Raw genomic sequence first — 25,326 nt, 5'->3', positions numbered from 1 at the left:
GTGTGTATGCTCACGTGCACGCATGGTCATCCAGAAATGCCTGATACACTGAACTGGAAATTACAAAAAATCTCTTCTCAATTCCCTTACCACTCTCCCTCCTGTGACATTACTTTTCTCTTTCTGGCATTCTTTTCTGTCTTAGTCATTTGCACAAATGCTGCGGCTCTCCCAGTCACTAACTGCTTTTACAAAAGCAAAGTTCTAGAAGAAAAAACAGCAAAAGCAAAACTAAACAAGAGGGATTACATCAAACTAAATTTCTGCATGGCAAAGGAAATTACCAGCAAAATGAAAAGGCAACTTACTGAATAAGAGAAAATATTTGTAAATTATAATAACTGATAAGGGGTTAATATCCAAAATATGTATATAAATTCATACAACTTAATAATAAAAAATAATCGATTCAATTCCAATGTGCAGAGGGCCTGAGTAGACATTTTATCCAAAGGAAACATAAGCAGCTAGCAAGAAAAGGTGTTCAACATCACTAATCATCAGAGAAATGCAGTCCAAACCACAATGAAGTATCACCTCACACCTGTCAGAATGGCTGTCACCAAAAACTCAGCAATTGTTGGTGAGGATATGGGGAAAAAGCCACCTTCATTCACTGTTGGTGGGAATGTAAATTGGTGCAGCCACTATGGTAAGTGGTATGGAAAAAAATAAAAGTGGAACAATTAAATATAATTCAGAAATTCCACTTTTGGGTGTTCATCTGAAGAAACCAAAAACAATCCTGGCATACCTCAGAGATATTGTGGGTTCTATTTCAGACCACAACAATAAAGCAAATATCGATAAAACAAATGACACTTTTTTTTTTTGGTTTCCCAGTGCATATAAAAGTTACTATATTGTAGTCTATTAAAAGTGTAAGAGAAGTATGTTTTTAAAAATGTACATACCTTAATTTTAAAATGCTCTATTGCTGAAGAAAAAAAAGGCTAACCATTATCTGAACCTTCAAGGAGTTATAATTGTTTTGCAACAGTAATATCAAAGACCACTGATCATAGGGAATTCCCTGGAGGTCCAGTGGTTAGGACTCTGCTCATGCACTGCTGAGGCCCTGAGTTCAGTCCCTGGTCAGGGAACGAAGATCCCACAAGCCATGTGGTGCAGCCAAAAACAAAAAGAGGACAGGATCACTGATCACAAATCACCATAATAAATAAAATAATCATTAAAATGTTTGCAATATTGTGAAAAGTACTAAAATGTGACACTGAGATGTGAAGTGAGCAGATGCTATTGAAAAAATAATGCCAATAGACTTTTCAGTGCAGGGTTGCCACAAACTTTCAACTTGTAAAAAATATAATAAATGAAAAGGCCAATAAAGTGAATCTCAATAAAACAAGCTATATGCATAATTCAAAAAGATATATATACACACCCACTGAAGCATTATTTGCAATAGTCAAGATATGGAACGAAGCTAAATGACCCATCACCCATCAATGAATGAGTGGATAAAGAAAATGTGGTATATATACACATGAAATACTACAGGACCATAAAAAAATAAAATCTTGCTATTTGTGACAACATTGATGGGCCTTGAGGGCATTATGCTAAGTGAACTAAGTTAGAGAAACAAAAATACCATATGATTGATTGTACTTATATGTGAACTACTAGGGGGAAAAAAAGCTCATAGACACAGAAAACAGACTGGCAATTGGCAGAGGTGGGAAGATGGACAAAATGGACTAACAGGGTCAAAAAGTATGAACTTTCACTTATAAATTAAATAAATAATGGAGATGTAATATACATCATGGTAACTATAATTAATAATGCTGCTGCCAAGTCACTTCAGTCATGTCTGACTCTGTGCGACCCCATAGACGGCAGCCCACAAGACTCCCCCATCCCTGGGATTCTCCAGGAAAGAACAATGGAGTGGGTTGCCATTTCCTTCTCCAATGCATGAAAGTGAAAATTGAAAGTGAAGTCGCTCAGTTGTGTCCGACTCTTAGCGACCCCATGGACTACAGCCCACCAGGCTCCTCTGTCCATGGGATTTTCCAGGCAAGAGTACTGGAGTGGGGTGCCATTGCCTTCTAGTATTGCCTTCTATTAATGCCTTAATAATAGTGTATTGTATATTTAAAAGTTGCTAAGGGAGTGAATTGTAAATGTTCTCATAACAAGAAAAAATTGTAACTATATGGAAACAGAATGTCAAATAGAATTACTATGGTAATAATTTTCCAATATATATGAATAGAGAATCATTATATTGTACACCTGAAACTAATATAGTGTTATATGTTGATTAGACCTTAATTTAAAAAATTAAAAAGCAAAGTGCTAGAGAGAATAATGATTAAGATCACAGCTTTCAGTATTGATTATCTCTTGCTGCTACATAAATAATCTAAGGTAAACGAGTTATCTTCCCCAAGTCAGTCTGCTTAGCAGTAAAACAGGAGTGAAAACATCTGCCTTACTGGATTGCTAAAGTCCTAAAGCCACCTCATGCGAAGAGTTGACTCATTGGAAAAGACTCTGATGCTGGGAGGGATTGGGGGTAGGAGGAAAAGGGGACAACAGAGGATGAGACGGCTGAATGGCATCACCGACTCGATGGACATGAGTTTGAGTGAACTCTGGGAGTTGGTGATGGACAGGGAGGCCTGGCATGCTGCAATTCATGGGGGTCGCAAAGAATCGGACATGACTGAGCGACTGAACTGAACTGAACTGAAGATAATCATGTAAAAGTGAAAGGAAAGTGAAGTTGCTCAGTCGTGTCCGACTCTTTGCAACCCCATGGGTTGTAGCCTACCACGCCTCTGCATCCATGGGATTTTTCCAGGCAAGAGTACTGGAGTGGGTTGCCATTTCCTTCTCCAGGGTTTCTTCCCAGCCCAGGGATCAGACCTGGGTCTCCCGCATTGTAGGCAGACGCTTTACCATCTGAGCCACCAGGGAAGTCAATCATGTAAAGCTTTTATTAAAGAATCTCACTCACACTGAGTGCTTAATCAAATAAGATAAAAAATAAAGCCAAGACAAATCTGAAAAAAAAAAAAAAAGAATAATTTGTATTTATTATCACAATAGCCTGTATCTATTTTTCTTTCTTCCTCCATATTTTTAGGATTCCTTGGTGGCTCAGACACTAAAGAGTCTGCCTGCAATGTGGGAGACCCAGGTTTGATCCCTGGGTCAGAAAGTTCCCATGGAGAAGGAAATGGCAACCCACCCAGTAATCTTGCCTGAAAAATCACATGGATGGAGGAGCCTGGTGGGTTACAGTCTATAGGGTCACAAAGAGTCAGACACGACTGAGTGACTTCACTACCCCCATACTTTACTCTTTTTTCAATATCCCCGCAACGTTTCCCTTTCTTGTATAGTTTAGGTTCTGAGAGGAAACCTTAGAATCAGAAATTAAGAAAGGAAAGCGACATGATCACTTTTCATTTTAAAAAGGGAGCAAACCCTACTTTGCCCTGCTGCAACTCATGTATCAAAATCTGAGTGCTGATTTCCCATTAGAGATAAAATAATGAAATTCAGTAAGAACTATCCTAGAAGTACTTTTGATAGAATGGGTGGGGGGGGGAGAAGTGCAACAACTGGATGTTCCACAAGAATATAGGAAATATTATAATATAGCTTTGAAAAAGCAGAGGAAGAAAGGTAATTTGCATTTATTTATCCATTTCAATCCCAGAGTTTGAATTCTTTTCAAATGTATTAGAGTTCTTTAGAATGTAAGACTGTGGGGGTGGGAGGAAATATGCTTACTACCTCATCTAGACTGAAGAGCAATGGCACCCCACTCCAGTACTCTTGCCTGGAAAATCCCATGGACAGAGGAGCCTGGTGGGCTGCAGTTCATGGGGTCGCTGAGAGTCAAACACGACTGAGCAACTTCACTTTCACTTTTCACTTTCATGCATTGGAGAAGGAAATGGCAACCCACTCCAGTGTTCTTTCCTGGAGAATCCCAGGGAGGGAGCCTGGTGGGCTGTCGTCTATGGGTCACACAGAGTTGGACACGACTGAAGTGACTTAGCCTCAGCCGCAGACTGAAGAGATCTCTATGAATTTTAGATTTTATGTATAAAGCACCAAACATGCAGATGTAGAGAATGAACATGGGGTTGGGGGGAAGGGAGGGTGGGATAAATTGGAAGGATAGGATTGACACACACACACACACACACACACATATATATATATATATATATATATATATATATATATATATATGACAGTACCATGTGTAAAATAAATAGCTAAAGAGAAGCTGCTGTATACACAGGGAGCTCAACTTGGTGCTCTGTAATGACCTAGAGGGGTGGTGGGGAGTGGGGAGGGAAGCTCAAGAGGGAGAGGATATATGTATACATATAGTTTATCCACTTTGTAGTACAACAGAAATTAAAACAACATCATAAAGCAATTATACTCCAATTAAAAATACAATATAATTGTATTTTAATGCCATTTGTATAATTGGCATTAAAAATACCAATTTTTAATAAAATTGGAGAAGGGGCAACAGAGGATGAGATGGTTGGATGGCATCGCCGACTCAGTGGACATGGGTTTGGGTGGATTCTGGGAGTTGGTGATGGACAGGGAGGCCTGGCATGCTGCGGTTCATGGGATTGCAAAGAGTCGGACATGACTGAGCAACCGAACTGAATTTGGTATAAATAATTTTAAAATGAATACTTCATAGGTTACCTGCACACAGGGCTCAATTCCCTTTCAATAGTTTCATGGATTATATCATCTCCACCAAGAACTTGAGGGTGTACAGTCCTATGGGGAGTGCAGGAGTTTGGAAATTGACGCAGCTCAGTAGTAAGACCCCTTGAATCAGCAAATAGCAACCCAGTTGCTTTCTGACAGCAGTGGAATCTGGAAATCAAATCAGTTGTGTCTTTCAACTCTGAGAGGAAACAGCTACTTGGCAAAGAAGTTGTAGAGGGAATTCAAATGTCATTCAAACTGTCTGTTTTCTCTAGAGGCAATTGGATCTTTCAGTAGAAAACTTGAGGTGCTATGTTTCTTCCACTGAGCAACACTTTTCTCCTTTTGCTCAGAATTCTATGTTCTGGGGTCTCATTTGTTGACATGACTGAGTCAAAGGTGAGCGCGACTTAACTCCTCCACTCAGAAGATGTTGGACTGTGCTTTTTATTTACTGACGAAGTGAATAATAGTGCTGCACACGAATGAACTGTCATGGAGGGAGAGACCAGCATGGTACAGAAGGTCAGGGAGGCAATATAAGCCTTAGGAGGTAAGTAGGATGTGTTCTTATCAAGAAACCCCTTATCTGTGTACAAAGCCCTTATTCTTATTTTATACCACCTTTAAGCTCCCTCCCACTACCACCTCTAAAAGGCAAAGCAAGAATGCCTGAGAAAATGATCAATGCCTTGTTAATGACTATGTAGAGAGAATTCAAACCTTCTGATAGTGATGGGAGCTATGGCAGACTTCGACCATACTGGAAGAAAATTGCTTTCACAAACCTAATGTCCCTTTATCATCCTCAAGACTCTGTAGTTGAAGCAGGTACTTTCTCCACACATTACAGATGCAGAAATTAAGTTTCAGAAAAATTAAATGGCATAGTCAAGGTCAAAGACTAGGAAGGAGAGCAAGACATATATGTAACTCTTCTAATTCATGGTTCTGATTGCCCCAATATTCCAGTGTCCCTACAGAGATAAGGCTTCCCTGGTTGCTCAGCTTGTAAAGAATCCTCCTGCAATGCAGGTGACCCCAGTTTGATTCCTGGGTCAAGAAGATCTGCTGGAGAAGGAATAGACTACTTATTCCAGTGTTCTTGGGTTTCCCTGATAGCTCAGCTGGTAAAGAATCTGCCTGCAATGTGGGAGACCTGGGTTTGATCCCTGGGTTGAGAAGATCCCCTGGAGAAGGGAATGACTACCCACTCAAATATTCTTGCCTGGAAATTTTCATGGACTACACTCCATGCGTGTCGAAGAGTTGGATACGACTGAGTGACTTTCATTTTCACTTTCAAAGAGGTAAGGAAAATCAGATAGGTGGAACCTGTGAAAGCAAGAGCAAGCACAGGAATGAAAAAGACAATTTTTCATTTATTTATTTATTTATTTTATGCCAACTTTCTCAATTCATCCCAGGTGCTGAAAAAGGCCTCAGCATGAGAAGTGACAACCAAAGCATTTGGGGGGATCCCCCTAAGGACTTCGTCCTTCTGGGTGTTTCTGACAGGCCATGGCTGGAACTCCCTCTCTTTGTGGTCCTCCTAGTGTCCTATGTGCTGGCCATGTTGGGGAACATTTCCATCATCTTGGTGTCCCACCTGGATCCCCAGCTCCACAGCCCCATGTACATCTTCCTTAGCCACCTCTCCTTCCTGGACCTCTGCTATACCACCACCACTGTTCCTCAGATGCTGGTCAACATGGGCAGCTCCAGCAAGACCATCAGCTACAGTGGATGCACAGTACAGTATGCAATTTTCCACTGGTTGGGATGCACTGAGTGCATCATTTTGGCAGCCATGGCCCTGGACCGCTACGTGGCCATTTGCGAGCCCCTCCGATATACCATTATCACGCACCGCCCTCTCTGCCAGCAGCTAGTGGCTGTGGCCTGGCTCAGTGGCTTTGGCAACTCCCTTGTTCAAGTGGTCCTGACAGTGCAGTTGCCTTTCTGCGGGCGACAGGTGCTAAATAACTTCTTCTGTGAAGTGCCAGCCATGATCAAGCTATCATGTACTGATACAGCTGTGAATGACACCACACTGGCGGTGCTGGTGGCCTTCTTTGTGCTGGTCCCCCTGGCTCTCATCCTTCTCTCCTATGGCTTCATTGCCTGTGCAGTGTTCAGAATTCAGTCCTCCAAGGGTCGGCACAAAGCCTTTGGGACCTGTTCTTCCCACCTGGTGGTGGTCTCCCTCTTCTACCTACCTGCCATCTACATGTACCTGCAACCTCCTTCCAGCTACTCCCAAGAGCAGGGCAAATTTATCTCCCTCTTCTATTCCATTATCACCCCCACCCTCAATCCCTTCATCTATACCCTGAGGAACAAGGATGTGAAGGGTGCTCTGAGAAGACTTCTGGCAAGGATCTGGAGGTTCTGCATAAGGTAAAGACCTGAGATGTGGTAGTTTCCATTAGTTAGAGAAAACTAGGCAGGTGTATTGTGTGCTTAGAGTACTTTTCATTAAGGAGTCAGTAATGAAGCAGTGTACTTGTTTTTGAGAGAGCCCAAAATTCCCTACCCAAAGTATCTCACTTCCTGTGTTCTCACAGTATCTAAAGTCCCACCTTTCCCAAGGATCTTTAATTCTAAGAGGCCATAATTAGGAACCGTTTAAACAGAATTGATGAAAAGATGCTTGCTCCTTGGAATAAAAGCTATGACCAACCGAGGCAGCATATTAAAAAGCAGAGACATTACTTTGCCAAGGTCCGTCTAGTCAAGGCTATCGTTTTTCCAGTAGTCATGTATGGACATGAGAGTTGGACTATAAAGAAAGCTGAGTGCTGAAGAATTGATGCTTTTGAACTGTGGTGTTGGAGAAGACTTGAGAGTCCCAGGGTCTGCAAGGAGATCCAACCAGTCCATCCTAAAGGAAATCAGTCCTGAATATTCACTGGAAGGGCTGATGTTGAATCTGAAATTCCTATATTTTGGCCATCTGATGCGAAGAACTGACTCATTTGAAAAGACCCTGATGCTGGAAAAGATTGAAAGCAGGAGGAGAAGGGGGCAACGGATGATGAGATGGTTGGATGGCATCACTGACTCAGCGGACATGAATTTGAGTAAACTCCAGGAGTTGGTGATGGACAGGGAGGCCTGGCATGCGTCCATGGGGTCACAAAGAGTCGGACACAACTGAGTGACTAAACTGAACTGAACTGAATTGATGTCCAGTAAGTGTCAAATTATTTAGCTTCTAATTTCCTGATCTTTTCCCCTTTTCATGTTCCTGTTTTTCTTCTGCTTCTCCCATTTGTCTCTTTCTAAACTTTCTTCCTTTTTGCATTACTTCTAAGCATAAATAAGGTGAAACTAAGCAATCTTACACTACTTATAAGAAATTTATGCTCTTCTTCATATATTTAAATCTTCATAAATTATATGTGCTTTTGAAAAAATTCCAAAACTGAAGTAGATTACTTTCTTATTCCTGTCTTAGGTGGTGCTTTTTTTGAGTTAAAGTTTTTTTCTATAGAAAGTTTTTTCCACTATTTACTGAGAACTAGTACAAGCATATGTATTGTGAGTATATAAAACTCTATATTGGTTCTACGAGTACAAAAACAAAAATAAAATGGCATAATCTCTTTTCCAAAAAAGGGAATGCACTCTAATTGAGAACACAGGATATAAATACAATCATAATTAATGACAATAAAAACTTTAAATAACAAGTTCAAGTTTATTGCAATAGCTAGTATTTGTAGCAGACTTCCAAAATGTAAGTACTAGATTAAGTGCATTTACACAGACCATATTGTTTAATCTGCAAATAACTTTATAGTATAATCACTGTTATGATTTTTCATTGTCATAAAATAAATTGATTATTAGAGAGGTTGCAATAGCTTGGCCAAGGTCCTTCCCGTAAATGAAAGAACTGAGACCAGAACTAAACCAGAACCATGTTGGCCACTTCTCTTAGTAGTAAAACAGATGATAATGTTAGAACTTTATATTTGTATTTTGTTTTTTCCTATTCTAGATTTATTTAAATTTAATTCATTCATTTTTATCCCCCTGCCATGCATATGCCAAATATGCAAGCATAAGAAATAATGTATAATAATAGTAATATAAATAATGTATAAAAATTAGGAAAAAGCAAAATTAAAGAAGTCCTTTTACAGTAAGGACAAAAAAAGGAATATGAATCACAAAGCTAAAGCATTTAAGAGAAGTGAAAAAGTGAAAAAATCATGACTATTCCTGGTACCAAGACGACGAAGGACTTTTCCCCCCTGGGCGACAATATAGCGGCCACTGGGTAGTAGTGAACATACATAATGATGCATGAGAGCTTACTCTTCTTGTTTTTCCTGATGACACAGATCCAATTCAACAAAGCAGTGTGACCTGGAAGAAAGTCAATCCACACCTATATCTATGAAATGAACTGACCTAATTCTAGAACACATGGAGAGTATTAAGTTTCTCAAAAGAGATGCTAGATTAAAGATGATCTCAAGGTCTTTTCTATCTTGCAATGAGAAGTGGAGACTAATTTTCTTTTTAAATGAGGACTGACCTTAGTGACTTGATTGACCATTTGAATGAACTTATGGTTGCTGGGGGAAACGTAGGGGAGGAAGGATAATTAGGGAATTTGGGATGGACACGTACACACTGCTATATTTAAAATGGATAACCAACAAAGACATAATGTATAGCACAGGGAACTGTGCTCAATGTTATGTGGCAGCCTGGATGGGAGGCGAGTTTGGGGCAGAATGGATACATGTATATGTTTGGCTGAGTCCCTTTCTTGTTCAGGCCTGGAACTATGACAACATTGTTAACTGACTATACACAATACAAAATAAAGATTTTTTTTAAATAAATAAATAAAGATAGGGTTGTAAGAAAAACCTGGCAGCTTCCAGATAATAATATTCCTTCTGGGTCCCTGAAATCCCTAGGTAAGAAGTCCAGCTATCCTAAGACATCCTTGCTAGGGAAACTGCAGGTAAATTCTACTATACAAAATGAACGAGGCTTCCAGCCAGCTGTGCCACACCTGAGTTGAACCATCCTAGACCTGCCCACTAGTTGAAGACCTTCCAGTGACCTTGGTAGACATAACATGGATCAGATGAGTCTCCCTCCCATCTGAGCTCTGCTCAAATTCCTAACCCACAAAATGGTGAAACAGAGAAGCCTGGGGGGCTACAGTCCATAGGATTGCAAAGAATTGGACACAACAGAAGTGACTTAGCAATAAAATAGTTGTTACTCTAGTAATAATAGTTGGAGAAGGCAATGGCAACCCATTCCAGTACTCTTGCCTGGAGAATCCCATGGACTCAGGAGCCTGGTGGGCTGCAGTCCATGGGGTCGCTAAGAGTCGGACATGACTGAGCGACTTCACTTTCACTTTTCACTTTCATGCATTGGATTAGGAAATGGCAACCCACTCCAGTGTTCTTGCCTGGAGAATCCCAGGGATGGCGAAGCCTGGTGGGCTGCCATCTCTGGGGTCGCACAGAGTCGGACACGACTGAAGCAACTTAGCAGCAGCAGCAGTTGTTACTCTAAGCCACTAAATTTCACTCTGGGTGGGACAGCAGAGGGCAGTGGCAGGCAGCCATAGATAACTAGAATACCAGGAACCCCTAGACTATTCAATATTAGTTATATAAAGCCACAGGTAAACATGGTGAATTTTCCAGAAGCATCAATGTTATGCAACATTTTAGGGGAAAATATTTAAATAAGTCAACTAATAAGTAAATTATTATTTTATAATATTTATATTATTTTATAATATTTATATTATAAATATAACGTGTTTATATTACAATCAACTGACATGATATAAAAATATAGGTAAATTTTTATAATAAAACACAAGACTCTAAATATTTTATATGCTCTTGGTGCTCTGCTTTGTTTTACAGTAAACTTCTTGAAATTCACTTTCCTCTGCCTTTGTAACTACTTTGTAGAAAAATGAGAAAAATTCATGAAAAGGAAATAATAGAATGTGTGTGTTTTTCATGTACTCTTTCAAAAATATCATTTTCCCAAGAAAGATTTGGAAATATATTGGTTTGTACTGTGAATATAGAGAGACTTGTTAAGAGGTTCTTGGATGTAGTTATATGTTGCCAATTAAGAGCAAAGCCATGGTCTTCAATTGTCACATCTTGGATACTTTAGTCAAAATGACTCAATGTCTAACCTGGTGTCTCAAGGTGTCTATCCTGCGTAGACACCCTCTTCAAGTGAAAGTCAGCAGAATATCAAATCTTCTTCAAGAAAGCTTGGCAATATATATTCTAAAATTTCACTGCCACCTATAGAGAGTAGGCCTTTGATCGATAAAGGTTTTTCACACACAATAAGGGGTTTGCAAAATATTCAGGTAGTTGTTAGCCATATTATCTTGTGGCAGAATCATTAATTATTGAGATTTGTATAGAAAAAAGAATATTAACTCTAGGGTTTCCATGGCACTTATTTCTTTTTCATTTTTGTTTATTTTTATTGGATTATAGTTGATTTACAATATCGTGTTAGTTTCTGCTGCACGGCTCAGTGAATCATTTTTAGACTGTTTTCCCATATAGGCCATTACATAGTTTCGAGTAGTTTCCTGCACTATCCAGTAGGTATATCTATTTTATATGTAGTAGTCTGTATATGTCAATCCCGATCTGCCCATTTATTCCTTCCTCCCTTACCCTCTGGTAACCATAAAATTATTTTCTACATCTGTAACTCTCTGTTTTGTAAATAAGTTCATTTGTATCATTTTTTAGATTCCAGATATAAGTGATATCATATGCTATTTCTCCTTCTCTCTGATTTACTTCACTCACTATGATAACCTCTAGGTCCATCCATTGCTACAAACAGCATTACTTCATATTTTCTTATGGCTGAGTGATATTCCATTGTATTATATATATGTACCACACTTCAGTTTATCCATCCCTTGGTCAATGAACCTTTAGGTTACTTCCATGTCCTGGCTATTGTAAATAGTGCTCCGGTGAAGACTTGAGTACATTTATCTTTTTGAATTATGGTTTTGTTGTTGTTGTTGTTCAGTTGCTAAGTTGTGTCTGACTCTGTGACCCCATAAACTGCAGCATGCCAGGCTTCACTGTCCTTCATTGTCTCCTGGAGTTTGTTCAAACTCATATCCATTCAGTCTGTGATGCCATCCAATCATCTCATCCTCTGTCACCCTCTTCTCCTCCTGCCCTCAATCTTTCCCAGCAGTAGAGTCTTTTCCAATGAGTTGGTTCTTCACATTAGTTGGCCAAAGTATTGGAGCTTCAGCTTCAGCATCAGTTCTTCCAATCGGATATTCAGGGTTGATCACCCTTAGGATTGATTAGTTTTATCTCCTTGCAGTGAAAGAGGCTCTCAAGAGTCTTCTCCAGCACCACAATTAGAAGGCATCAATTATTTGGTACTCAGCCTTCTTTATGGTCGAGCTTTCACATCCTACTGGACTACTGTAAAAACTACTGTAAAAAAGCTTTGACTATATGAATCTTTGTTGGCAAAGTGATGTCTCTACTTTTTAATATGCTATCTAGGTTTGTCATAGCTTTTCTTCCAAGGAGCAAGCATCATTTAATTTCATTGCTGCAGTTGCTTTCTGTAGTGATTTGGGGGCCCAAGAAAACAAAATCTGCCACTGTTTCCATTGTTTCCCCTTCTATTTGCCATGAAGTGATGGGACCAGATGCCTTGATCTTAGTTTTTTGAATGTTGAATTTTAAACCAGCTTATGCATGTCACTTATTTCTGACATTAATCATTTAGCAGACCCAAAGTCTAATCAGGTCACTCTTAGTCCTTGAAGATAAAATAAATAAAATAAATGTTTTAATTCTTTATTTCTCTAAAGAATTACTACAATCTTCCATGTTTCCCTCATTAGCAATTATCAGATGTTTTAAAAATCACGTAAGCTAAGCACACAAATTTGACCTTTTTCAAGTGCTTTCACTTTTTTAATGCCTTTGGAATTCATTATATTCCAAGAAAAAACCAAATTTCTAAATAAAACACATGCTTATCCTTGTCCTTTCTCTTGGTTTCATCTCCTCTGATGGCTGTCCATCCACCAGGCATTAGTTCTTCCTCTGCTCATCCTTATCTCCTATACCCATATTGCAGTTGTAAAGATTGATTCAAGGCATAAGGTTCTAATGCAGCATCCTTTTTTCAGTTGATTTTGAAAGCTACATTTTCATTCTACATAAATTCCAGCCAAATTCTCCAGCATAAGGATAACCATTTTATGTTATATCACATAAACATGTAAGTCTTGTTCAGTTCAATTCAGTCATTCACTCGTGTCTGACTCTTCACAACCCCATGGACCACAGCATGCCAGGCCTCCGTGTCCATCACCAGCTCCCAGAGTTTACTCAAACTCATCTCCATTGAGTCGGTGATGCCATGCAACCATCTCAACCTCTGTCGTCCCCTTATCCTCCTGCCTTCAATCTTTCCCAGCATCAGGGTCTTTTCAAATGAGTCAGCTCTTCACATAAGGTGGCCAAAGTATTGGAGTTTCAGCTTCAACATCAGTCCTTCCAATGAACACCCAGGGCTGATCTCCTTTAGAATGGACTGGTTGGATCTCCCTGGTCCAAGGGACTCTCAGGAGTCTTCTCCAAGACCACAGTTCAAAAGCATCAATTCTTCAGCGCTCAGCTTTCTTCACAGTCCAACTCTCACATCCCTACATGACTACTGGAAAAACCATAGCCTTGACGAGATGGACCTTTGTTGGCAAAGTAATGTCTCTGCTTTTTAATATGCTGTCTAGGTTGGTCATAACTTGTTACTCTCATTTTATTCTGGGGGTGGAGGTGCAGTTAAGTCATCAAAGTGTATCTCTAAGTGCTTATTTTACTGAAAATGACAGGCCTGGCATTTTATAATACAATTATGGTGCATGGTTTATATTAATATTTTCAAATTCATCACATTTGGCCATCTCGAGAACATAGTAACACTTTGAGAGATGTTGAGGATAGATATTACTGCTGGCACATCCTGACAATTTCTTTTTTCATTCCCTTTTACCCCAAGGATATCTGTTCACTATGTTGCTGAACTCAGGTTTGGCTGCTCGCTGCCCAAAAGTCATGAAAGAGGCCAGGTTGGTGGAAATGAAAACTTGCTTTGTTTCAGAGACTGGCAACCGGTTGGAGGTGGAGAGAGTGGATGCCTGTCCAAAGGCCAACTCCCCTTGGCAGAAACAGCACAGTCAGCTCTGGCAGTCATCTTGAAATTGGTCATTGGTAGTCCAACAAGCATCATCTTAATTGTTTTTGTTTGTTTGCTTTAGCTTTTTATTTTATATTGGGATATAGCTGATTAACAAACAATGCTGTGACAGTTTCAGGTGAACAGTGAAGGACTCAGCCATACATATGCATGTATCCATTCTTCCACAAACTCCCCTCCCTTCCAAGCTGTCACATAACATTGAGCAGAGTTCCATGTACTATACAGTAGGTCCTTGTTGGTTATCCATTTTAAATATAGAAGTGTGTACATGTCTATCTCAAACTCCCTAACTGTCCCTTCCCCCCTTACCTTGATTATTTTAAGTACAGTTGATCTTCGGTTCCAGGGTCAGTTTGTTCCCATTTCCTTGAGGCCAGTCATCAGAATTCTGGCAGGTTATGTCACCACTACAGTCTGGGCATCATGTAATTAACTTGTCCACAGGGTAGATGTTTCAGTATCTATAAGACAGCTCACAGGACATGACTCAGAATATTATCTATAGCCTCTGAAAAGGAAGCAAAGGTCCTTGACTATGCTTAATGACTAAACTATTATTATTTAGTCTCCTTTGTCTGCTTTCCTTTGTTTCTGTATGTTCTCATTTCTCTGATTAAACTTATTATTTGCCTAATGTTTTTCCACAGAGAAAGGCAAGCTGAGAACATGGTGTAGGTGGGGGCAAGGACCCTAGGGTCTTGCTGTTTCAACTATATAATGTGTGGAAACACACACCATGAAAATTAGAATCATGATCTTACCCCAAGTATATTGAGATTTATCATTTTCTTCCTTTGAACCTCAATATCATCTATTTTAGGAAATCTTCCTTGCTGAACTAGAAGAGACACACCAAAAATCCCCCTAGTCCCATTTCCTCACCCCCAGCTCCTGAAACCTCCCCCGGTCATCTCTTGGCACACATACTCACTTCTCATGTTCACTTATTTTCATTCACACTCCATACTACATAGTACTGTGCTGGCTCTAAAGCTATTGCCTCTCAATGTCAAGTTGACTCCTTTGCATTCCTCTTTGCAGAACTGGGACTCTGAGTAAAAGGCTTCTTACTGGTTGGCTGCTTCCTATAAATTCTTCCAGTTAGAAGCATGGTAGTCAGGCTAAAGGAGACAGAATTACTATTTCATCCTGCTTTCTTATATGTCTCAAATTCATCTCAGCAACACTGCTTTGCCTCAGCTGCAGCAGCTTATTCCAGAGGCAGCAGCTGCTCCAGTATGCAACACTTGAAGAACCAGACCTTCATATCCCTCCAGAACACCAACATCAACCCAGCAGCTCTCCTTTCTCAGAGGCTGAGATTCAACCCCATGGGACCCTCTTCCAAAGATCCAATAAACCCAACTTACCTGCTGACTGAAGTTGCTTCCGCCATGAAACGTTTGTTTTTCTCTCTCTTGTCAAATGGGCAATCACTAATCTAACCATTCCTCATGTTCAATTTTCTCTGTTAAAACAACTGGTCTGGTTTCTATCATGACTGTACTCAAAGAGGACAAAGACAATACAGAGAGTGCATAGGGTCAGCGTAGAAAAAAGTGAAACCAATGTTAGTGGAGTGTGGACTTCATAATATGTCAAGGTTGGACATAGAAGCAAGTCAGTGGAGTAAAAATGCATCCTTGTTAATGCATTTCAGATCATTGCCCGAATGTCCATGAACATAATTCATTGGCATCCTCGTCCATACTCAGTGTCAGCCATGCCACGGGGGAATGTCATCCCCCCACTGTGTCCACCAGGAAAGGCAGTAGTTTGAAGCAGTCTCTCCACCTGGAAAAATATTGCAGTCAATAGTTTACTACATAACATCCATTTTTTTAAGGATAAAAATCTAAGCTTTAAAAAATCCTCTATAGTGAGAGAAAATGTCAAAGGGCTAAATCTTCAGGAAAAACATGTACCAAAATAACCCTCTGAGATATACTTCTTTTATGTTTAAAGCCAGCGGTTTTATTGAGGTGTTACTTCATATCACACAATTCATTCATTTATAATGTACAATTCAATATGACACCTAAAGCACAAGCTACAAAATTTTAAAAATAAACAAGTGAAACTGAAAATGTTCTGCACAGCAAAAGAAACCACCCGTGAAATGAAAAGACAACCTAAGGAATAGGAAAAAATATTTGTAAACAATATATCTAATACAGGGTTGATATTCAAAACATATAGAGAACTTGTACAACTTAATAAAAAAAAAAAAACAATTAAAAATTGGCAAGAACTTGAGTAGAGTATATGAAAGGCCAAAATGTACATGGAAAGATACTCGACATCACTAGTCATTAGGGAAATTCAAATCAAAGTCACAGGAAGCTATCATTTCACACCTGTTACAATAGCCATCATCAAAAAGCCAAGGGCTAAATGCTGGCTTGAATGTGGAGAAAAGGGAAGATTTGTGAACTATTGGTGGGATAGTACATTTTTTCAGCCCCTACTGAGGTTCTTCAAAAACATAAAAATAAAACTACCATATGATCCAGAAACTCCACTTCAGGGATAGGAATACATCCAAGAAATGAAAACACTAACTCAAAAACATTTGCAGTTATGTTTATAGCAGCATTAGTTACAATAGCTATGACTTCGAAACAGTCTAAGGGTCTATCAATGGAAGAATGGATAAAGAAGTTGTGACATAGATATAAGTATAGATAGAGATAGCAAAATATTATTCAGCCATAAATAATGAAAAAGTCCTGCCAATTGTGATCTGAATGGACCTTGAAGGCATTATGCTAAGTGAAATAAATCAGACCAAAAAAGACAAACATTATATAATCTTAGTTTATGTGTAGAATCTAAATAAAAATAAAACCTCATAGAAAAAAGAGGTAAGACTTGTGTCTGGTGAGGAAGAAGGAGGTGAGAGAGGGAACTGGAGAAAGGAGGCCAAAAGAGGCCAAAAGGAGGCCAACAAAGCTCCAGTTATAAGATAAATAAGCAATAAGAATGCAATGTACAGTGGGATGATTTGAGAGAATAGCATTGAAACATGTATATTACCATATGTGAAGTAGATCGGCAGTCCAGGTTCAATGCATGGGACAGGGAGCTTCAGGCTGGTGCATTGGGAAGACTCTGAGGGATAGGATGGGGAGGAAAGTAGGAGGGGTTTCAGGATGGGGAACACATGTACACCCATGGCTGATTCATGTCAATGTATAGCAAAAAAACACTACAATATTATAATTAGCCTCCAATTTAAATAAAATTTTTTAAAAAAGAATGCAATGTATAACATGATGACTATAGCTAACATGGCTGTATGCTATATAGGAAAGTTTCTAATAAAGTAGACCTTAGAGTTTTCAACACAATGATTTTTTTCCTTCTTATTCCTTCTTTTTTATTGTTTCTATATGAGAAGATGGATATTATTGAATCTATTGGGTAATCATTTCATACATATATAAATCAAACTATAAAGCTGTACACCTTGAACTTGTATAGTGAAGTATGTCAACTATTTTCAATAAAACTGGAAAAATGGAAAATTCAATGGCTTTTAGTATATCTACAGATTTGTAAACTCATCACAATTTTAGATTTCTTTTCTTCAGAGAATGCTCACTCTCCTTAGTCATCACACCGCTAAAAGTTCATTCCACCACACCCCTAGTCCTAGGCAACCATCTACTTTCTGTCTCTATAGATTTGCCTATTTAAGACATTCCTCTGAAATATTTGAGGTGCATTTTTTCTTCCCAGTGATTACTGGTACCCTAGAGTTTCCCCACTGAGGCTGAAGCATCTGCTGTTTCAGTGGTGTAAAGAAACCATTCTTAACCTTGACATTTATCTTTAAAAACCTAAAGGAAAACAACCCTGAAAATTCATTGGAAGGACTGATGATGAAGCTGAAGCTCCAATACTTTGGCCACCTGATGCAAAGAGCTGACTCACTGGAAAAGACCCTGATGCTGGCCAAGATAGAAAGCAAAATGAGAAGAGGGTGGCAGAGGATGAGATAGTTAGGTAGCATCACCGACTCAATGGACATGAATTTGAACAACCGCGGGAGATAGTGAAGGACAGGGAAGCTTGGAATGCTGCAGGCCATGGGGTCGCAAAAAGTCAGACACAACTTAGTGACTGAACAGCAAAATTCAGTTTCTGAACAAAATTTCCTGGAAATTGTTCTAGCCTTTCCATATGGAATAGTTTTGGTACTCTTGTCAAAAATAACTTGACCCTATATGTGTGGTTTTATTTCTACATTCAATATTTTATTTCATTGTTTTATATAACATAATTTCTATATATATGGAATAATTACTTGATAATTATGATTAAAACTTTAAGAACCATAGAGTCTATGTAAAAGAAAAAAAAACTAAATGGAAAATGTGGCCATGATTATTTGAGGGTCAGGAATTTAGGCAGGACTCTACTGAATGGTTCTTCACTGACATCTGCATGGTCCCAAAGAATCAGAGTCAGGAGCTCTGGCTTAGTGTGGTGTTCCATGAGAGCTAGTAGGAAAAGGATACACATTCAAACTTTTCAAACTTAAGACTACAGAAGCAAGGACTTCCTGATTATCCAGTGGCTAAGACTCCATGCTCCCAATGCAGGGGAATTACTAAGTTATTTAAGATCAAACCTGGGTTTGATCCCTGGTCAAGGAATTAGATACCACATGCTGCAACTAAAGATTCTGCACACCACAGTGAAGATTAAAGATCCCCATGCAGTCAAATAAATTAATTAATTAAAGTAATATATACTTTTTTTAAAAAGGACTACAGAAGCAGAAGTCAAAACTCAACAAGAAATGACCATTTTCCACCTTTTCCCCCCACATATAGTCATGCACTCCCTCATTCTCTTCATTACCTGCAAGGTATTTGTCTTTGTCCTTCTTACTTTCTTCTCAGTCTCTCCGTGTAGTTTCCCAACTAAACAACTTCAACCTGAGAAGAGAATGCAACATAACCAAGCACTATGGTGGTTGTGTTCTAGGATATTGGTCTCTCTTCTGGTCAAGGTAAAGCTCACCCCCAGCCTTCCTCTCTAATCTACCTCCTAACCCACCCTGTGGCAGGTGGCCTGACAATTTGGTGCATGAGAAGAGTTTTCCCTAGTACTCCAGACCTACATATTTTTACAGAACCAAATGAAGGAGATGAAAATGGGTAGGCAGCAACCAGAAACAGCTATGTTGATAACTTCTCAGTTCTTCCAATAGATATATAAACCCTGGCTTCACAATGGTACCAAAATATGCATTCACTATTCAGAGATGTTTTTATTTCAGGCATTGGCATTTGCATTATGTAAGTCATTGTTATTAGTAGTTACTTGATAGTGTAGCCATAATAAAATCTAGGTGGCAAAGGGAAGGTGCAGGCATCCTCTAGTCCAAGGCCACGGTATAAAGGAAGAGGAAATGGAGTGCCCAAAAATAAGGTAATATTCACAGGCTTCTAAATGATAACTAAGTGATAACTGATCTGAGATGGAAACTTAGGAAATATGTTTGTGCTTTTTAGAAACACGGCACTTCCCCTCTAGCATTTTGTGGATTTTGGCTTTTGTAAAATTTTTTGTACTTTGTGCCATAAAGTAAGAGAAAGAGAAAACCTACAGATAGATCTTTCCCCCTTGATGTTTTTCAGCCTATCATTTTGTCTCTACCATAGGAAAAAAAGAAGCTTCTCTTCTGTGTAGCTCAGTCGGTAAAGCATCTACCTGCAATGCAGGAAACCTGGGTTCAGTTCCTGGGTTGGGAAGATCCCCTGGAGAAGGAAATGGCAACCCACTCCAGTATTCTTGCCTGGATAATCCCATGGACAGAGGAGCCTGGCAGGTTACAGTCAATGGGATCACAAGAGTTGGACACAACTTAGTGCTATCTTTCTTAGGAAAAAAATATGTATATAGTTGGCTTTCATTTGTCCTTATGTCCATACATAAAACTATGATGGTGACTACTGCAGGAAAACAGAATGGAGTTAGAACGAGAAAGTTTAATGCTTCTTTTTACATAAACTCAGTACACATGAGGGGGCTTCCCAGGTGGACTATCGGTAAAGAACCCTCCTGCTAATGCAAACGATGTGGGTTCAGTCCTTGGGTCGGGAAGATCCTCTTCTCCCCCTGGGAGAAGAACATGGTAACCCACTCCAGTATTCTTGCCTGGAGAATCCCACGAACAGGGGAGCCTGGCAGGCTCCGGTCCATAGGGTCCCAAGAGTAGGACACAGCTGAAGCAACTTAGCACGCATGCACGCAATATGTGAATTTTCTTCTATAAGGGCATATATAATTTATTTTGTGCATGTGTTCAACTGCTTTTCACATTTTTCAGTTTCCATATCAAACATTTTAATTTACAGTTTTAAACAATTTTTGGTTTAAAAAAAAAAAAATACTTGGTTGGCCAAAAAGTCATTTGAGTTTTTCCTTAACATCTTACAGAAAACCTAAACAAACTTTTTTTGCCACAGTAGCACTTTTCAGCTGACAGATTTTTTAAAAATATTTGGGTCAGTATTATAAACACAAAAATGACCCACCAGTTGAAGGATACATATAATTTAGAATATATATACATATTCTAAATTATATATATATATATTACATATATAATACATAAAGTATTACATTTATATATATATATATATATATATATAATACTTTCTCCTGAATCCCAAAGTCTTTTCTGAGTCTCTTTACATTTTTGTCCATGAGGAAGAAATCACTAGATTCTGAATCCAAACACCAGACTAGGCAAAGCATGAGAATGGGACCCAAACTGAGAAGGCTCCAAGGTAAATAGGATTTACTGAGTTTTCTGCTTAACTGAAAGGTTTAAAAACAGTAAAATCTAACTTAGATGAACAGAAAGACAGGGGGAAAGTCCCTTAAGGTAGATACCTATAAATTTTCCATCTCTAATAACTAGGAGCAGATATGGTTAGGTCCCAAGGTGATGGAGAACTCACCATAGGGGACATTCAGACACAAAGCTGATTTTCTTCTGGGAAGGGAGTCCCAGTTGCCTCATCAGTCTCAGCAAGCTAAGGCTTCTTGAAATAGGCAGGAAATTTCCACAGCACTAGTACTGTCATCTCTTCATGATTCTGTGCCCAGGATGCTAATAAAGACAGGTCTCTAATTTCAACCCTTCTTCAATGACCATGGTGTCCTGGAGGTAAGTCATTTATACTCTTGCTCAGGCTATGATCAAATTTGGGCTGAAATACTATAAAATGCACATGAGAAGGGAAAAGGAACATATGTGATGCCTTTGGGAATGGCTATGATTAGGTACATAGAGGGGGAAAGTAAACCTACTCCATGCACAAAGAACAATATGAGCAAATCACACTGGTAAAAATAAAAATAAGAAAACCAGAACTGTCTTATGAAGTTTGAGGATGTGAAGTTCAAACATGATAGGATGTTATTGAGCTATGAGAAAGAAGGAAGTCCTACCATTTGCAACAATATAGATAGAATATGAGGGCATTATGTTAAATGAAATGTCAAGACAAAAATAGATAAATATTATATGAAAAACTGAACTCACAGAAACAGAGTAGAGTGGTGGTTGCCATGGGCTGATGGGTGCAGAAATCAGGGAGATGATGATCAAAAGGTACAAACTAACAGTCAGAAGGTAAATGACATCTTGGAATCTAATTTATAGCACAATTATAGTTAAAAGTATCATATTATGTACTTGTAAGTTACTAAGTCTGTAGATCTTAAATGTTCTCACTAAAACAAAAAGTAATTATGTGACATAATGGACCTATTATTGATGCTTTGGTGGTAACCATTTGCAATATATAAGCATATCAAATCAACACATTGTACACTTTAAACTTATACAGTGTTATATGTCAATTAAATCTCAATAAAGCTGGAGGGGCAGGGAAAAGAAGCAACTTCATCTGAAAAAAAATGATGCCCAGAGTACTTGAAGGCGGAACAGTTAGTCAAAGGATAAAAGCAAGATTTCTCTTTCTAAAAGACTAATTAACCTGGATTTAACAGTGGTCAGCTGAATGAGGAGAAGGCAATGGCACCCCACTCCAGTACTCTTGCCTGGAAAATCCCATGGACAGAGGAGCCTGGTAGGCTGCAGTCCATGGGATCGCGAAGAGTCGGACACGACTGAGCGACTTCCTTTCACTTTTCACTTTCATGCATTGGACAAGGAAATGGCAACCCACTCCGGTGTTCTTGCCTGAAGAATCCCAGGGACAGCAGAGTCTGTTGGGCTGCCGTCTATGGGGTCGCACAAAGTCGGACACGACTGAAGCAACTTAGCAGCAGCAGCAGCTGAATGAAACCCAATGAGAATGATTACCATTTTTTGTGTGTGGAAGATATCAGCATACAAATATTTGGGGGAATGCTATTTTTTAATTAATAAAATTCATTTTCAGAGAAATTTTAGGTTCACAGCAAAATTGAAGGTAAAAAATTCCCATATATTCACTCCCCCATACATGAATAATCTCCCCACTATCAACATCCCACATGACAGTGGTACGTTTATTAAATCTCAATAAAGCTGGAGGGGCAGGGAAAAGAAGCAACTTCATCTGAAAAAAAAAATGATGCCCAGAGTACTTGAAGGTGGAACAGTTAGTCAAAGGATAAAAGCAAGATTTCTCTTTCTAAAAGACTAATTAACCTGGATTTAACAGTGGTCAGCTGAATGAGGAGAAGGCAATGGCACCCCACTCCAGTACTCTTGCCTGGAAAATCTACATTGTTGAAACTACATTGATAAGTCATTATCATCTAAACCCAGAGTTTACCTTGAGATTCACTCTTGGTGTTGTACATTCTATAGATTTTGATAAATGTATAATTACACATATCCACCATTATAGTATTGTACTATAATTTCACTATCCTAAATATCCAATATGCTCTGCCTGAGAACAATGGTCTTTGTTTGAAAATTCTGTCAGTGATTTGTCTATCTTTGCCTGGATTTATAAAGTGAGGAAAACATACAAACCAACACTTTCTATAGTCATTTTGGACATTTTTAATACCAATTAGCTTGTGTTATAACCAGAAGTTTATCACAATAGATACAGTATATCTGTGCTTCACAGCATTATGATTTTTGTGTAATGTTTTGTATTCATTTTACATTAAATTATTTTCCAAATAAATAGTAGAGATGAATGTGGATTCACCAAGTATGAGCCCAGTTCCACTCAAACCAGTAGGTTTTAAGATAGATGTTTTTGCTTTGCAGTATTCTGACAATTCTCCCCAGATGATCAGCTCTACTGGTCATGCAGAGTATGTGGTCCAGGATAGGTGAATTTCTCAAAACCAAGAAGGACTAAAGAGAGTTCGTGGAGAATGGCAGAAAGGGGGGCTCCAGACTGCTAGGACATGGCAACTGAGAACCAGAAAGGTGATAAAGTCAATCGACATTTTCTACCTCCTAGGATCTGTTATTGCCCCTCACTCTCTATAATCTCTGTCCCAGTACATGCCAGCTTTCAGCATCAATGATGTCATTACATAATGGGAATATTTTATGGCAAGTGGATCTACATTTGTTCACTCAAGAGTGCTCTGGAAAAAACATAGGTGCTGGTAAGAACAAAACAAGTAAAAGAAGTTTCCACCAATTCTTGGGTCCTCAAGGATTTGTACTAACCCGTGTTGGGAAGATTGACGTGAATAGCTGGAGCTTTGCTTAGAAGAGTCACAACAGATGTGAAAAAAAAGAGTTTCAGAAGTTTATCACTGATAGACTAAACATTGTATGACTGAAGATTTGCCATTATAGAATAGGATGCTGCAACACAGATAATGGATGATGGTTTCTGAGCTTCAGGTACAAGGACCGGGGTTTCTATAACAATATAATCCTAGACCTGGAAATATTATATTTCAGTTTTTATAAATTATTAAATTAGAGGCTACAGATAAAGTGAATATATTTCAAATAAACACATAGTAAGTAAGTGTTAGTCCCTCAGACATGTCCAACTCTTTGAGATCCCAGGGACTGTCACCCACCAGGCTCCTCTGTCCATGGGATGTCCCAGGCCAGAAGACTGGAGTAGATAGTCATTCCTTTCTCCAGGGGATCTTCCCAACCCAGGGATTGAACTAGATCTCCTGAATTACAGGCAGATTATTTACTGTCTGAGCAGCTAGGGAAGCCCCAGAATAAATAATCACATAGGGGCGAACAAAATAAACTCTTCATGGAGCCATTCAGTGATAGCTGAGTACTCCCCTAGAAGATAAAGTAGGATTACCACACAAATCTCATGACACCTAACATTAGAGGCTTCCCCTATCAGAAGTGCAGAGCATTTATCAATAGCATTTTATGTTGGAAAAGAGAAACTTGGAGCTACAAGGGAACAGAGATCATCTAGATACACACACATATATAGCTAAGGAGTCGAGGAATATGGAAAACGGAAGGCGGAATTCACCAGAAGGAAACTTAATCTACCTTTGCCACATCCCTACTATAGCATGGCCCAGAAACTACCTCTTCCCTTCATACATTTCCATAGTGCCATGTTAAGCTAGCACATTCCAGATTCAGCTTCCAGCTCCAGTAGGTATTTCCTACCTGAATTGATCACAGGCTGGAAGGTGATGAGAAAATGAATGAAAAATAAATTCCTCCTTGAAGATAATGATATTGATACAGAAATGCATCATAAGGATTGTTTTGGGGTAAATGATATCAGTTAGAAAGTAAATAAATGTAATCACAAATATTGAGCAATAATTAATATTAGCATTATTACTGAAAAGTATTAACAAGAAACAGATACTATTATGATGTCTGCTTTGAAAACCAATAGTCACAAATGGCACTGTTCTCCTAAGTGTTAAAAAATGGGCAAAAAGAAAAGAAATGGCACTGTTCTAATTGAAGTTGCAAAGTGATAAATATTTAGTTGAGTGCTTCACTTTGAAAGTCCCTTAGAGGGATGCTGAAATGAATTAAGTAAAGTTCTTGTCTCAGTTCAGTTCAGTCACTCAGTTGTGTCTGACTTTTATTCATTTAATTTCATACTAATTTCAAAAAATGCATTTTTTAAAATTATCAACTATTAATGTAACAGAACTACAGTAAGAGTGCTTGGGTGATACAAACTGAAATTGTCAGCAATCCAAGTATTTAAGATTTAGACCAGGATAGAAATATGAATATATTAAAGTCTTCGTTAGCAACCAAGGTAACATTTTCCGAGATTCCAAGTAGCTGAAATAAAATTAATCTCCATTTGGCCTCAGAGGTGGCAGGCACCATGATGATATGATTAT

The 25,326-nt window shown here is 38.8% G+C and overlaps 1 protein-coding gene across 1 annotated transcript; it reads left to right on the top strand.

Annotated features, from left to right (window-relative positions):
- Positions 1–6,175: 6,175 nt before the first annotated feature.
- LOC129642147 (olfactory receptor 2B11) lies at positions 6,176–7,132 on the top strand. Its single transcript, XM_055566703.1, has one exon. It carries the CDS (start codon positions 6,176–6,178, stop codon positions 7,130–7,132), a length of 957 nt encoding a protein of 318 aa, XP_055422678.1.
- Positions 7,133–25,326: the final 18,194 nt, after the last annotated feature.

The sequence above is a fragment of the Bubalus kerabau genome, chromosome 1 (assembly GCF_029407905.1).
Source record: "Bubalus kerabau isolate K-KA32 ecotype Philippines breed swamp buffalo chromosome 1, PCC_UOA_SB_1v2, whole genome shotgun sequence".
Lineage (NCBI taxonomy): Eukaryota > Metazoa > Chordata > Mammalia > Artiodactyla > Bovidae > Bubalus > Bubalus kerabau.
This window is presented reverse-complemented; position numbering and strand designations above follow the sequence as displayed.

Coding starts and splice junctions, on each gene's coding strand:
- LOC129642147 (XM_055566703.1), top strand. CDS start 6,176: ATGAGAAGTGACAACCAAAGCATTTGGGGGGATCCCCCTAAGGACTTC.